Source organism: Thermobia domestica, chromosome 4 (assembly GCF_964235325.1).
Source record: "Thermobia domestica chromosome 4, izTheDome1.hap1.1, whole genome shotgun sequence".
NCBI lineage: Eukaryota > Metazoa > Arthropoda > Insecta > Zygentoma > Lepismatidae > Thermobia > Thermobia domestica.
Genome location: NC_137457.1, coordinates 25,312,133 through 25,329,412, shown reverse-complemented (window position 1 = coordinate 25,329,412; position 17,280 = coordinate 25,312,133). Strand labels below are relative to the sequence as shown.

At 34.9% G+C, this 17,280-nt stretch overlaps 1 protein-coding gene across 4 annotated transcripts in view; it reads left to right on the top strand.

Annotated features, from left to right (window-relative positions):
• The first annotated feature begins 3,004 nt into the window (after positions 1-3,004).
• The window catches only part of LOC145683779 (uncharacterized), a 118,118-nt gene continuing 103,842 nt past the window's right edge, over positions 3,005-17,280 (top strand). For 3 of the 4 annotated variants that reach the window (XM_081755359.1, XM_081755358.1, XM_081755357.1), the window contains exon 1: positions 3,005-3,860. Coding sequence is in view for 2 of the 4 variants with exons in the window: in XM_081755357.1 (XP_081611483.1) it covers positions 3,700-3,860 (161 nt within the window). In the remaining 2 variants the exon portion in view is untranslated. The remainder of the gene's footprint in view (positions 3,861-17,280) is intronic. The other variant, XM_081755356.1, reaches the window with a different exon arrangement.

The following is a 17,280-nucleotide window of genomic DNA, read 5'->3' as shown; positions in this document are numbered from 1 at the left end:
AGAATCCTCAGAAATGAGAAGTCTGACAGCGCCATGTATGTCGCCATCAGCTACGACATGTTTAATGAAGATGTCGTTAGGTTATTTGTTAAGACTTCTGTTGCCTTTGTCTTTGTTCATTGTAAATCAATTTGAGTTGGTTCTATCGTCGTGAGAGCTATTTCAGTAGAGTTGAACTCTCTGTTTCACCCATGTTGTGAGATTAGAGTTTTTTTCGGATTAGGTAGGCATACAAAGAGTAACGTACGGAAATATTAGAAGTTCGGTCCAATCTTCAATATTATTTGAAGTTACCATCTTTCGGACATTTTCAATAAGAGCTTCAGCCACTGCATGTCTTGCTACTCGAGGAACTCAACGAAGAATGTGCACTGATGATTTTAGTGTTCCCAAACTATCAATAAGCTTTGAACTTATAATTTTCCCAAGAGGGACGTTATCATTTGAGTTCGAGTCTTCATTGTTTGAAATAATATTAGCTGAGGACTGTGTCGCATTAACCTCAGATGCTCTCTTTTCGTTATGATATTTGGTGCTGTGAATCTTCAATCCTCTCGAGTTGACGAAGTATTTATTACATTTGGAGCAGAGGACATTTCTGGAATTAAAACTAGTTCCAGTAGGTGTGCAAGATAAATGTTTAGATCGATTGAACATTTTATGTTCATTGTTGGAATTTTTAAACTAGGCTTGAAAGAAAATGTTATTGTTGTTAAATTCGATTTATTTTAGCGAGCAGTAACTGATATGTATCTTGCAGTATGGAACAAATCACGAAAACAATATAAAATGAACAAAATCCACTGTGTTTCCTCAATCACTCACACAGGACAAGACACTGCACAACTAAGACAACTCCCATTAAACAAAAATTCAACGAACAATAAAAGACAGATAACAATGAACACCAGACTCACTTCTACTGCCGATCAGCGCCTGCAAATCATGCAATGTCTTCGGAGTGCTATCAAAGTAGAAAAATCAATTACACTAATTATCCAGAGTTACTTGTACTTTTAATTTGCTACTACACTCTTCCTAATGTCATTATATTCATTTCACTTCACACTAATAAAGCACGATACAATTGGTGAGGAATAATTCACATTTATATTGAATTTAAGTGCTATTTTTAATATAAAGCATTGGTTATATGACGCTTAATATTTTCATTTACTTCATTCTACATTTATTTCTTTTCAAAAATGACCAAAAGAGACTTTCCTTTCGCTTGTCTTTCATATAAATTCTCTTACTATCATGTTTAAATATAACTTTGAAGCCTGGTCGTTATGCACATACAACAACAGCGGACAAGATATTCTTTTCTATATCATGGACGTCCTTTAGGCGACGCAAAGAGCTGAATGATCTTTTGTAAGATGCTAAAGGAGCTCACACAATGAGAACGAGTGTCCTAGACGAACGACTTGGTCGGAAGGCTGCATACAGTTGGGGTTTCAGCACTAATAGTTTTTAATATGCTTGTGGTCACCAAAGTAGCTGAGCGCATAATCTATCCAGGTTAAAATCCGATGCATGAACTTCCATGTCCTGCTTCAAATAATATCTTAAGGAAAACTCACCATCATATGCAGCTGATTCACAATATATCTTCTCGAGTTTTATGAGTTGTTTGAGACCTGGTTGATTGAAAAGACGCTGCACTTCATTCAGCAAGTAGTCAATCATTTCGAAGTACTTTTTCGAAGATCTCATACGGGTTCTAGGGAGCTGCTTTAAACAGATTATCAGTCTGTTCCTACCTAGTTGGTGTTCTCTTTATTCTTGATGAAGTGGGCAATTAAAGTGTAGTCTGTCTGTATTTTCTTTTGCTTCCTTATAGATGTTTCCAAATGCACTGACTCTTCGTAAGTTTCTCAGAGTATCCTCTAGAATCGCTGCTGCTCTTTTAGCTCAAGAAGCGGAAGCTTCAGAATTTTGAAGTAGGTCTACTTTCGACAATTGTTCGCGAGGTACAAAAGCATTTATACTTAATATCATAGAAAATATCATTTCGAATTCGTTCATTCTTTTCAAATATCCTTTCTGTATTACTTCTCGATCGTCATTTAGACCAGTGCTACTTCTATTACTGATGATTTTTTCCAACGTAATTTGGATTCGTTTGCAGTTAGATTGGAATCTGATTCGAGGTTTTCTCCTAACACACCCAACAAGGGATATATTTTTCCTTCTCACTACGAAACTCACTGCATTTTGCATATTGTGGGTATGAACACTAATTTAAATTTATAGAAAATATATTTAAATGTCCTGTTACACATTTAAACTGTTATGTTATTTAAACTTGAAAATCTCACTCGACGACTGGTTTCATATTCTGACCTCAACAATTCTTAAAGTATTTACAGTGTTTTGAGAGTTACACCAATGGAAATAAAGATAATCTTCAATTCTTTTTTCTAAATCTATCTGTCTAACATGGGGTCAGAGAAAGCGCTCTGTCCCATGTCTCAAAGAGAAATATCAACCTGGAACAGACTTTTTTTCACATTGCCATAAAAAAAATTAAATTAAGCATAATAAAATCGAAAGAGGAGAAGAAGGGAAGACGACACAGTGTTTCTTTGCGAATAGGTAAATATTTAAGTGGGTTTTGTTTTTATTGATCGTGTTTACTTTCATTTGATTATAATTTAGAGCCCCCTTCAGCAGAGAGAGTAAGCCTATATGAGACATGGACTTACAGCTAAACATGAGAACTGAACTTCGTGATACCCGTCAGTAATCGAACCTGGGTCACTCATGCAAGGCGCCTACCTTAACCACATAGCAACGAGGAAGTTCTGCTTATCTTCATGTATGATATTCACGTTTAGTTTATGTTGTTACGCAAGAAAAGGAAACATAATAAAAGGAATCATTGCTTTCAGGCTTAAATCTGATAAATATCTGTTAGCGAACTTTTGGCGACTTTTGGAGCTGAATTTCATAACATATTGCCGATAAGAGTTGGCAACAGTGCATTCAGCAGCGAGAGTATGTGATATGTGGACTTACAGATTAACATCGGATCTTAAATACATGAGACCTGCTAAGAATCGAACCTCGGTATCTCACGCCAAGGCCGTGTACACTTACCGATTAACCGCAAGAAAGCTCAGCTTATATTTACGAATGGCATACATGTTGACTTTCTGTTATTTCGCAGAAAAGAAAAATAGAGAAAAAACAATAAGTTTTCAGACAAAACTGATAAATATCTGTACCAGCGTCATTCTGAGCTCAGTTTAGCGTCATTTTGCCAATAAGAGTTGGAAACAGTGCATTCTGGCTCATTGAAGCAAAGCTTAGCAAACAACGAAAAGGTCCGAACGTGTTGTTTTCAACAGCAATTATTCTGTTTTAATAAAATCTGATCAAATTTTTGATTGCAAGTATAAAGTGGCTTCTATGAACGTTCTTGTAAGTCATTTCATTAACATTAGAAAAATAAAATAAAATGGAAGTGTCAACCAGAGTTGCAAATTTGTATTAAATGGTTGATGAGGCGTCTGTTAACTTGAAATTCGTGTGCCAAGAAGAAATCGATAAAGGCTTTCCTGAAGAAGATCCATTCGAAGTGAAAGGATGGACATATGAACTGATGACTGAGAGCAAAGAATTAATGTCTACAACGGAAGGAAAGCAAACAATGGAGAAGGATGTAGCTATGTATTCTTCCTGAAATTAAACATGAATGCGGTAAAATCAGAATTTGCAGTAAAAGATGATCCTGATTTTAAAGATAGTATAGAAACTCTAAGAGAAACTGTGGTTGGAGAGACTTGCACATCGTACTGTAATGCCGACGAACAATCAACAACAGAATGTTTAAATTTAAATGGGCATGAAAGGTAATGTTAAATTTTCTACAAGTAATTGGCTCAGATTGATAATACAGTACACAGGTAGGGAAGTTTTATAGGTTAATAGCAATACTTCAGGAAAAATAGTGATGTATGGTAAATACCTTGAATATAACAAGACATGCGATATGTGTTAAATTTCCCCCCCCCCCCTCCACACACACACATAGTCATAGATAAAGTACAAGGGCACTACACATGCAGATATAAAGTAAAGGTACGTTCTTTTTTATTTTCGTATCAGTCGATAAGTAAATAAAAGTTGCTTTGTTACCCCCTTTGTAAGTTCGTACATACTCAATGAATAATCCCTAAAAGTATGAGCGTCCTGTTCCTTCGGGAACTGATGCAGCTTCATGTATACTATATCCGTCTCTTCAGTTAATAATCTGTGGTAATTAGTTTTGGAACATCACATTTTGGAAGATTTGCAGTTAGAATACATTTTGAATATTTTCGTGAAAAACATGCTTATAAGTAACAATGTTTTATCGGCCAATGAAGTAAATAATAATACAGCTGTAATTTAGATTTACAAGTGTAAAATTGTTACAACTAGTTCACGAAAGAGGATCAACATTGGCTCTGCGGTAAAGTGTGTACGTCTGGTTTATGAGGTTCTAGGTTCGATCCCAGCTCACGCCAAGTGATCTTTGTGATACTCAAACCCTGTACGTGGATTTTCTCGGGTTTCCCCTTTTTCTGTCACTTTCTTCATTCCACCATTTAATTCATTTCTCATCGTGGGACATAATTTTTTTTCGGAGTATAACATAAGTGAGCATATGTAAACGATAGCTGTGGATTTCTGCACGTTGTTCAGAAGCTGTGTTTTATGTTTACAAGTGAAGGGTCACTAATAGGACACCATGAAAAGTGCTATAGAAACTCGTATGATTGCCAGAACCTATAGTACCCACCATCCCTTACGTGCCTGTTCCGTTCGAACATACCAATGGTTTGTCGCACGGACCCACCAGTTTCACTCTACTTGCCTCGGTTAAATAGCATTCGTGCTTTTTAGTGGCCACCTGACAGAGGTTAGTTTGCTTTTTGCACACTACTTTTTATGATACACATTCGGAAAACATATTTATACGCAAATCGTAAAAGAATTGTAATCTTTCAGCCTATGTTGTCAGATACTTTCATGTCCCCCACCTCAAATCTTATAGAGGACAAGAGGAACGAAAGTTTTGAAGAATTTAAGAGAAAAAATAAGCAAATCGTGAGTGGAAAATGTAGTCACTATCTTTTGAACTGTAGTTTCTTGTAATTTTAATAATTTATTCAACATATGAAATTAAAATAAATTAATTAATTTTGGAAATGCTTTGTGTATGTTTTAGAATTAACTAGTTCATATCGGACTTCCGAAGAAAAAAAATATGGCCGTGTCAATAGCGACAACTCCCAATCACGACCCATCTTGAGTTTCATTAGAAAGAAGAAAGAAAATAAAGTAGGACAAAGAAGGAAAAGAGAAAGAGGAAAGCGAAAAACTAGGGATAAATGATTACTGGATAATTGTGGACATGTGTTAAAGAAACTTGAATAGTTATTAAAAAGGTGGTTCATACTCGAAGGTTATTACTTGTGCATCAATTCTGAAGTGATCCCGAAGAGGCACATGTACCCAAATACGACCCCGACCTGGATCCAGGCAACTGCACAAGTAGGAGTTGTCCTAACACAGCCCAGGTGACAAGAAGTAGTCATTTAACTGTGTGTCTATTATTTCGAAGTGTTAAGTAACCTGTATACAGTAATTACATTTTTGTAATAGAGATCGACCACACACTTGAATCAGCCATGGAAAAAAAAATCAAAATGCATATTTTCCGCAAATAGATGTTTTGAGATTTCTGACAAGGCTGTCGTTATTCTGGCTCATCCTGTTATTTTCGCTTTTCTGCTACAGCCGATTTAAACTACTTTAGAATCTGTCATCTTCCATAACCTTCGTCATACACTAATACAGATGAGATGCTATTACACACTTATTACGAACATTGTTATATTAAATCAATATTAAATGCTACCACTTAAAACTATATTTAACGTTCATTCACACACTCACATACATACAGCGTATTAACATGGGTAATAATAGTTTTCAAAGAAACCATCTAACTACAATTTGGTGAACATTTATTACATTTACTAAGAAATTAAGACACAGAATTTCATAAACATGCAATAAGTATACATTTACATGGGTCAATTCACACACGAAATTGCATTATAGTAATGTAATAGTATATACACCTATATTTATATATATTTTTATTATTAGACATGCTCAAAAGAAAAAAGGAAATTATATTTTTATTTAGCTTTTTAAAAAAATAATATTAATTTGTTAATAAGTTTAATATACAAATATGACTCATGGAAAAAAATCTTAAAATGAGGATTTGTAATGGGTCTCTATCTCATTTATGAGTATTTTGAAAGTGATTGTAAACGAGTTCTTTCTCGTACTTTAGGTTAACTATAATATTCTGTATATTGTTGAAGCACCATTTCAGGTGTCCACAATTTTCACTTTTTGCATTTCTTATTTTCTCACGTAAGGATGTATATACGTTAATCATATTTATTCGATTTTGTAAGGAATTAAACAAATATTTAGTTTGGAAAAGTATTCATCAACACTTCTCCCATTTCGGGGTTTAAGAGATCAAAGTCTCGTCAATCGTATCATGATGACCATGTTACATATTCTATCATTGGCTTACTATCATATTCACTATTTTTCAACAATGATAACTATAAATCCAAGCTTATGGGGAAAAATGTTACATATAAGATGCTTTTAACAACCAATTGGCCAGTTTCGTTAAATTTATTGCATCTAGAAATTAATACCATAATCTAATGGTAAACATTAGAGCATGAGAAATTAAATCAACTAGGACAGACGTGTGTGTCATGGACCTAAAGGCATTATTTATAAGTAGTTTACTTATATATCAGTTTCCTAAAATACTTTACGTTTTCGTATATTGTCCCCTTACTTTAATTTGCATCTTTTCTCGCAATGAATTTTTCACGCTATTTTCGAAGGAATTCCACCAAGATATCAGTTCTCAGCAATCTGGCCTGTACTTCCGCGTATTCATTTTTACTATATTTCATACTGTATTTCTATATTAGTCCGTATTTTGTGCAATTTAAGATTAAAGCGCTGAACTATTCCTTACCAAATCAACAAATTAACGATGAACGCTTCCCAGTTGCAGTTACATTTCATATTACTAGTAGTATCATCAGTGTGTGGAAAAAGTGGAAAGCTCAGGTTTCTTTCGAAGCCAGTTTTGTAATTTACCACAAAAAGCAAAAATGCCGTCATGATACTTGTTCGATTGGCATTAGCAGTTGGCTTAAAAATCATACAACACTCGTAAAGTTTCCGCTTTTAAGTTCACATGTACCGTGTTATGCAAAAGTGAACTAAGCGCCAAACTTTGAAAATCCACGTAAATGCGACGATTGGTTCCTGATAAGCATTAGAACGTTTTGCACAATCGAAAAGAGAGGAAAACCAACACCTTTCCAAAAAAAAGAAACATAATTTCACTTTTGATTACGGCTACATTAATGCTGGACATCAACCTTTTTACGTAATTTTCTTAAGAGTATGAAAGTGGCGCTTAGTTCGTTTTCGCAGGACACGGTACATATGAGCGATTATAAAAGCTCCGTATGAAAAGAAAGCATTATATTACTGTATTGCCTCCACACCATTCCCGTTTTCCAAATGCAATCATCGCCACTCAAGGAACCCGAAGAGTGCTCCACTCTTCACCGTATTTCTAAGTAATTGACCTTGGAGCAAACTAATAAGAAAGAAGAGTGAGGCATTTCAATCAGAGCAGGTCCTCACTAAATAGAGATTTTATGGGGAATGAACCCGACATCTTAATGCCAATGTACGGAACTTAACAATCGTAAAATAATCTAGTGTATTCTAATGGCTACAAGAAAACATGAGTAGTGTAGTGGCTACAAGAAAACAGGCAAAGTTATTTCACAATCTTATCTGCACTTTCAACATTTATACTGCCATACGTTTTCTTAAAAGCTAATTTTTACTAACGTCGGTTGCACAAGGTCCGCTTAAGAGCTTAAGCTCAGCTTACGGTAAATTTTACGTTGCACAATGTTGGCTTTATGCAAAACGTAGCCCAAAAGACCGCTTAAATCTAGGCCGCACATGAACTACCGCTCAACTTCTTAAGTGGGGTTTTCTTGCGCATTCGATGCTTCGTTCTTTAGAAAGTTTTGCTTGAATGCTGGGAAGGGATGTCGCCTTACTTATACTGTTGATGGTTTTGGAAGAAAGAAAGATACGATTAGAAAATTTGTTGAAAATATCGGATTCATCCAGCGATGATAACAATTATGAATTTCTGAACCTAATGAAATCATAAACAATTATTATTATATTAGGTAATTATTTCTCGTAGACGTGCAAGTGGTCCGCTGAAGTGCTACGTTTATACAGTTGGACTTCATCCTATTTTTAACATTAACAGCTTTTCATGGGCTGCCTTCTTGCGTAGCTCCTTTTTTAAGTTCTCATAATTTCTTTCTAAGGATTTTGGGCTCCCATAGAACACAGCCACTACTGCTGCTAAATATTGCTATTTTGCTATTCGATATTGTTATTCTATAGCTATTTTGTTCCATGTGCAGTTCTTGTCACTCTACGACACAGCGTTGTTCCGCTTATTTTCTAGAATGTTCTTATATTTGATAGCAGTTCTACTTCAGATGGCGAAACTTTTGTTTGCAGTTCTTGTCTTACTTTAAGTATCCATACTTACTCAAGATCTCTTGCTAACGACTCACTTCCACCGCATACGAACACCAGTCAGAGATCATTCCCTGAACCAATCATAGAACACAAACGCTGAAAAAACAAAATCGAAATGTCAAAAGTTTCATTGAAATATTGCCAGATCCATAGAAACTCCTGCTTAACAAAGCCACACTTGAAAACTGATTGTGTAACAGAATACGGCTCAATACTGCCGCTCCGAATAAGTTTGGCTTCCCTCAACCACGAGTTAAACGAACATTCTCCAACCGGCCATAAATATAATTGATATTAAAACTAATGTTTCTCTCTACCTGTTTATTGAATAATTAAACGAAATATACTAGAATATGTTCACGTGGAAAACAAACTGATTAATCTTACACTAATGTTTTAGAGTCCATGATATGCTCATTGCACGTCCTTTCCAAAAACGGAACACGATGCGACTAAAAGTTCGTAACATTAATGTTCATATTTCAGATTGTTCATCATTTGTTGATTTTTGATTCCAGTTTTCGTTACCGTCCATTTCTAATGTTCGTAGAGTTCACTCTTGTTCAAGACTGTTTTGGATACGTGTTTTATCTCTATTCTTCTAAGTCACTGACTAATGCGCTGATTTTCAATGAAGCTTGATAAATACTCTATTTCCGTAGCTTTTTGCAAGTCTTATTCACGTATATTAAGTCACTATGCAAAGCAAGAATTTGTTTCTTTCTGTCAAATAACTCTTTATCAATTTTATTTAAGTAATATAAAACCCTTAATATAATTATATTTGTGTAAATGAACTTAGAGATATTTTAACATCTTAGGGTCGAGATTCAGTTCTTTACCACCAACACATTATCATGATTCAGCACTTTTTAAATTCAATCCTCCTCTTCATATACACGTACACAATAAAATATCTAGAGTCTCTTACCTCGTTTCTTTTCTTCTGTTTTAACTCAGCCCTTTTCACCACATGGCAAGATAGTAGTAAAGAGAACATTGTCAAACAGCTCACAAAAAGAATTTATAGAAAAACATGTTTTCTCTTAATTTTCACCTTTATGATCGAAATAAATTTTGGAAAAAACAAATCAGTTACCTTTGCGGTGGATGGATTGAATGCGCACTGAGCACTTAGAGTAAGCGTTCAAGAGCCTTGTACTATGGTTTATCTTATCAAAAAATAACTTTAATAACACATATCCAGGATAACGCTTCTTAGTACTTTCGCCACGTAAGAACGTCATTAGATAAAAAAAAAAAATCTCCACAGAACGAAGACGGAAACGAGAACGCAGGATCTCCTCGTGAACAAAAATAAAATAGCGAGTGGCTTTATTGGTATAAAGTTCTTTTATCTTTGTTTTGTGATTAATATTCTATTCAATTTATGTCTTTTCTTGACTATCACTCATTTCCATTAAACCTTTTACAAAGTATCTTTCAATAAAACAAACAAAATGTCCATAGATTTTTGAATATTTTTCCCAGAAATTTTATACTATTAGAATTCTAGTACTATTTTATGATATGCACTTACATATGCTTACAAAAGTATTAATGCTTATGCAAGCAGAATACATTATATAACACATAACGTAAAGTGTGAAAAATGTGTCTAAAGATTACTTTTCAAATGCTCTTTTTATTACTTTTCAAATGCTTTTTTTTATTATTTAATTACTAACATCATTCAATACCGTCTTTTGAAAAAAGAAATATCAACATATTGTTCTCGGGATAACAATATTACAGAAAATAAAATATTTGTTTTATAATGCACAATGCTTATATGTAGCAAAAACGACCATAATTTTAAGGGTATTTGCAGAAAACGCCATGAATACTTTACTCTTACTAATTAACAATAAGTCATGCAAAACGTCTTTTATAGAAACATCTATACGGAAAAGTGTTTATGTTCGTTATTGGTTAAATATATACTCGATGAACAAATTGGAAAATAAAATAAGTATCTGAGTTTGTATCACTTTGATAGTACAATTAATCGTAATTTTACTGTGTTATTTAAACTTCTGATGACATACAAATCACAAACTTCACAAATCGTAAATTTAAGATATACATTTTCAAATACATTACTAACACATTTCAATACACCTTTATTGTACTGTTACGAAAAGCGCAGAGCAAGACAGTAGATGATTGGCTACACCATTATTCCGAAGTATTTGTCTCTTATAGTAAGAGGTCAATGAGTTATTTCTCATGTTTAAAGTTTCATACCGCTCGTTTTGGATGATTTAACACTCGAGAAATTAGCACTTATTGAAGAGTCAGGATCATTTGAGTCAACATTTGCACAGCTTTTCTTTACTGAATTGAATTCTTTTCTTTCGTATGTTTCTTACCTAACTTTAACCATATAGTCCGTTTTTTTTAGTAAATCGCAAAACTTGAACGCGATCAGTACAATAAACACCACACGTTTTCTCCAGATAGCCGATCTATAAGCTTAAATACTTTATGTGATATTTTATTCTTACAAACAAGCGGGCCTTTACATAAAATGGAAAATTATGCTAGATCTTTTTATCCACAGTTAAACTGACATGGGATTGCAACAAAAATACAAAGTAATTTTCTTTAATTTTGTACCTTATTTCTTCATATGCATTACACTTTTTATTTATTCTGATTTCCTCACCTCTTCGGCAGTCAGGCATAATGAGTTTATTTTCCCAATTAATAGATTCACTTTCGTCATAACTTTCATTTGTAACAATACCAAAATTCTTTAATACTGAATAATTTGGTTTTATATTAAAATGCATACTAGCAATGTTGACACCTAAGATACCACATGCAGAGTAATTTAGAAATATTACAGTTTGTGGAATATACGTTTCCCAAGAAGTATGATCTTCAATAGTTAATAGCATAAACAATCTATTAGTGTCTCAGTGCATACGTTCAACTACTGAGCTTGTATTGTTTTTCGGACGAGCATGAATTTTGATGGCATATTGACACCATGTTTTATTTAATCTTCCTTGATGCGAACTAATTTCCATTTTCAAGTAAATTAAATTTTGGAATTTTTGTACTTACTTATAATAGTATTATAAATATGATAACACACTCTTAGTAATAGCACTTCTAGGATAATACATGTGTAGTACGTACTGAAAACATATATATATAATATCACAACACAAAGCTGTTTCCATTACGAGAAACAGGATATGTCCTAATAAATCGATTGAAACCATATCTCTGACATTTCTGACGGCCACAGTTTGTAAAGGTCTAGCTGGTGGAGAAGTAAGTACAGAAGATCAATTCACCTAAGATGGCCAAAATTTGTGTGCTCACCTGCTCATGACAATACCTTCCTCCACCAACGGTTGTGCGCAATGTGGTAGCCACGGGTCTGGACTATCGCCATGCAACGCAATTTCCACTGAAGCAGTGCGCGTCGAAAATGTGTGAGAGGAATTGTAGATCACACTAATTGACAAGCTTTCCAGAGCCCGCTATGATGGTGGGACGCCTTCGCGCAACGCTTTGTTTCAGAAGGGCAAAAGCGCAGAAATCCATCGGTGACGCACCTGGTGACTTCACTCTTTTGGACGAGAAGGGTATAACAGACACACCAGTCTCCGTGACCATGCGCCGATGATACAAGACAACTGCGAGCAGTGTGACTGGATGCTATGTCCGTGCTGATCTACACTTTCCGGGTGTCCCTGCCATACAACTGTGGGATGTGCGTTGTGTGTAAGGGCTCCATGATTTTCGTTTTAATAGACTGCATTCACATTGGCCTCAAAAATCCACACGATGCATTGGCAACTTCCCACGGGCGCAGAAACCTGCTACCACCATGAAGTCTTTCGAAAACTTCTCGCGACGCTCATGGACGAACTCACCACAACCTTTCGCATCATGTGGTGAATAAAAAAGGGCCCTTGGCATATTGATGTCATCAAGGTAGATCCAGACTTTATCCAGAGTGAAAACACACTGCCATTCGTCACTCTGATTTACTGTTCATACTGTTCATACAACTTTCTTGCGTTCGTAAATCTCTCTTGAATCAGCCTTCGTGATAACTTATACCCCATCGCCTTACGACGTTTTTCAGTCCCAAATTGTCCTTTATGATACGACACACTGTGCTCTGTGATATCCTGCATGAGGTGGCAAGTTGCTTTGATTGGGTGGATTCTCCTTCACAACTGATGTCCTGATGTTTCTGTGTCCTGGCTGGACACGCGCGTTTCCTTTTCACTCTCACGACTTGATATTTCGGGCCGGTGCTTTTACAGCGCTATCATTTTCTTGCTACTGTACGTTGCAGATATTATTGCCCCTTGCCGCAAACATTTTCACAATCATTGACGCATTGAATTATGCATCGGAAAGTGTATATAAGTGTCCTTCACAGCGAGGTGTCACTTTAACAGACATAATAGCTGTTCGCCACAACAACTTTCACAGTGTGTTGTACGTGACTTACTACTGAATTCTCGGGCTACTGACACTGTGGTCATCATCAGCTCTGTAAAATTGGCTCCTTAGGTGAATTGACCATCTGTATTTTAGTTTGCTCACAAATTGTGCAATTACTTAAGTAGTTTTTCTTACCTTTAGGCATAGATTTTCAATAGCAACGGTCACAAACAAAAGCTATAATTTTTCATATCGAAAATGTCCTACCTTCTGGTAATTTAGGATGACATAATTCAAAAGAGAAGGTGGTATACAAATATTCCAGTGATCAGGAAAATGATAACTCCCTTTCAGCAAAATATCATTTCTGTTCAGCAAAATATATTCTTTAAATGGCTATTAACAGGGAGAAAATAAAATTGTTTTGGTTCACCTCAGAAAATTTAGCATAAGGTGAATTAAGAGAAAATATTTTTTGGCTATAGTTACAGTTGATCACTACAAGAGGTAAAGATCACATATTATTACACAAATAATCAAATCGAAATGTGTGAGACACGTTGGTCGTGTTGCTTGCGTCAGTAATATACATGGGGGCCGTATAATTCTTGTGAAAGGAAAAGCTATATAGGAGGTTGGATAAGTCGGAAACCATAGGAGAATAGTATTCAATAGGATCATATGAAAGTAGATGATAGGAATCCTGGGTGTCTTGGTTTAATCCGAGATCATATCCAGGATAGAAGTTTTATTTCTGAGTCTATGAGCCTTCGTTCTCGGTTAATCACAGGAAAATGAGTTCCGTATGTTACGGAATGTATACTAATGTTTAAGGGTGAAGGGTACATTATGTTTTCCCTATTTTTTTTATATTGATTTGCTGTTAAAATTCCAAGACTAAATTACTATCTTATCTTCAAATAAAAGTCAAAATTGTTGCAAATATTTAACTCTTTTCGTTCTCCATTTATATTTTCGCGAACCTATGCCCAGTTAGTTCTTCAACTAACACCCAGCGAAGCACACACCTGATCACAAGGGAGCTACTCCTGCAACAGGATGTGTAGGAAACTAGTGCTTACATCTTTTGAATTTCACAGATCCTTCAGTAATTACAACCGTATGATTATGCGTATTATTCCGCTTCAAGGTCTGTGCAGATTTTTAATCTTATGTGTTACTGAAAATTAATACTGACCAGTTTCAGAAAGCAATTTCAGAAAAAAAAATGTTTTCAGTTACTTAATATAAATAAAGTTAGTGCTTTTTCAGAATGAGTTGATAAGCCGGGGGAGGGGAAGAAGATATTTCCTAGAGCTTTGTTTTAAATGTGAGCTCCTTTTCTGGTTTCGATTTTTATATGAGTTTATGATTGTTAAGTGTTTATGACATTAGGCATATAACATCATGTAATTTTTACCGTCTCTAGCATATGTTTAAAAGAGTTATATCGTGTATGAAGCCTTTAAAACTACGTACATATACTTAGTAAAGAGTGTCAATAACGTCTTTTTCTGTGAACATTAGAGTGTAATAACTCGGAAGTGAAACAGGTAATAATTAATGTGCATTTCGCAGGAAGGAATTGTAATTTTTTGACATATTTTTCCCAGTAAGTAAAATAATCCACATTAGTTAAGTTACACATGAGGAACGGGATGCGTTATTTACAAGAAAAATTATGAAAATACTTGGTTTTCCTTAAAAAAATAAGATCTGTGCCACAAAATCTTCTTCAGTTCTAGACCTTTTACATGCTAAAATATTGAAACAAGTATACACCTAAATAGCATTTCATGACATCGGCATGGAAACGAAATTTGAGAAAATTTCGTGTATATTAGTATAAATATAATCACTAATCTGCATGAGATAATGCGTGTAAAATGTCTGCATATTGTGCAGTGATTTTATATCATATGGTAATTTTATATCTTAAGATAAGTATACATTTGTTCGCTTTCATCCCTTAAAACGTACATCAGTTCTCCACTGGTTTTTAGTAAAAATTTCATACAAAAAATTCCCAATAAGGAAAATAAATAATCCATTCGTCGGATCACTTTTTTTTAAGGATGTAAACCTGTTGAAAGGATCCTCATTCTAGAGACATTAAGGAAGAAATGAAAGAGAGAATGATATGAGCCAGTTCAGAGACAGACTAAATAGTGTATAATTTAAATTTTAGGCTATTCAACCGTTTCTTGAGCATGTGAGGGTTACGTACTGATAAATAATATACAGATCGTTTATTTTCTCCCTCTGAAATAATGTATTTCCCAAAACACAGATGAACGCAACAGTTTATTTTAAATGATACGGTTATGTACTAAGTTTTCTGTCTGTAAAGAGAGACGTGCGAGGCGATAAATTTTCACGAATTTTTTTTTTTTATTAGTCTTCGTCTCCTTGTGATATTCATTTCAAGGAAAGTAATATGATAAAAGCTTACTTAAAGTTTTGATTCAACGTATTAGGAAATTTGTTTTAAACAGTTCAGCAGCCCGCATTTTATAATGTAATGTATAACATCTTTCTTTAGTTTTTTAAATATACATAGTGGAGCATTTATCTTGACATGGCCACATAACTTTTGAATTAAAAACCAATCAACACTGAAGTTTCTTACGATGCTAATAATGGCCGGGAGACAATGTTTAACTTAACCTGCAACAGCAGTTTTGCATATCCAATATAGAATTTTGGTTTCTTCGAATGGCTTTATATCAGATTATTAAGAATTTAAATTGTAGGAGTACCGTATCGTGAGCAGGGAGAGCAAGGCGACATACAGTTGTCGGAAACTGGGAAAAAGCAGTCAATAATCGATTTTGTCAACTTCATCTCTTATGAAATCGGTATTGATATTTGATCACAAGTATCTCTCCTGCTTCCAAATCCGGAGTTTCAGGACATAGGATATTTTCGCTGTTCACAAAATGCATGTAAACGGGAACAAATAAAAGAATCGAAAAATTTGTAAAAAACGAACCGAAAAATATAATATCTTTTAACCATTTATATTGTTTCTGAGGTCGTTGAAAGCGGTTGGATAGTACATTGGACTCAAATACTGTGTATTTAGTGAAGAGGTTTTGTTTGTTATCTATTGCCATATCATTTATATAATAAATTTGTTAATGTTACTGAAAGGTTACTAATAAGCTAATGTTCGTAGCTCTGCAATCTAAGCTTTTCTTTGCTTATCTGCAAAATAAGGTTTATTGAGTTCACCATGAGTAGTACAAAGATTGAGTATTAGAAGTAGCTGCAGCCAAGTGCAGCTGAAGGACTCAGCCCCATCTAACTAGAAATGCGTGATAAGTAATGCTGTGGCCGCTATCGAGATCCGTTGCCTTACAAAGAAAAAAGGCGTGTTTTCTTGTACGTAATTCGGATTGTCTTTCGTCCTTGAATCAAAGTTGTAGGGAAAGCCTCATACATATTGCAGTGATAAACTATCATTCATGTAAAGCTGCTTTATATTACACGTCAGTGCAGCAGTATATAAGAAGATTCTATAGTGAATCTTTTAATCTTACCGAAACAACGTTATCCTGAACTAAATTGTATTCCAGTAAGTATTAGTGTTTCTTCGAAGATGGTGCGAATGCAAAACCGCGAGCTTGTTTCCTATTGTACCCTAAAGCCCAACCTACATTTCTTTTACACCGTCCTTTTATTAGCTGCACACGTAATTAGAGGGAGAGCGCGTTGAACCTATAACCTCTTGGATGCATATTAACACCTGTCATAACTTTGTATGGGCTTGCGATGTCAAATTCACATAAGGCGTCAGCATGTTGTTTTCAATTTATAAACTGTATGTATGATTCACGATGGTGGATTTCACGTTGGCGGTTTTCATTGTTCTGTCCTCCCCAATTTCTCCTCGCCTTTGTTACTCCTCTTCATTGTTCCTTTAGTTATGTTTTGCAGTACTTGATTTTTATGCGAGGGGTTTCTACACTCTTAGACCATCCTGTATATATAACTGCACTATTGCAGCAGGGGCTTTTGGAATCACTTTCACAGTAGTTGCAATCGATTTAGAAAGGGCAATTACGTATAGAATGACAGAGGGACATACGGGAACTTCCACTGTTTCGGAATAAACTTTTTTTGTCCGCTTTTTCCAAGTTTTCGACCACTGTGCGACAGCCTCGAGCG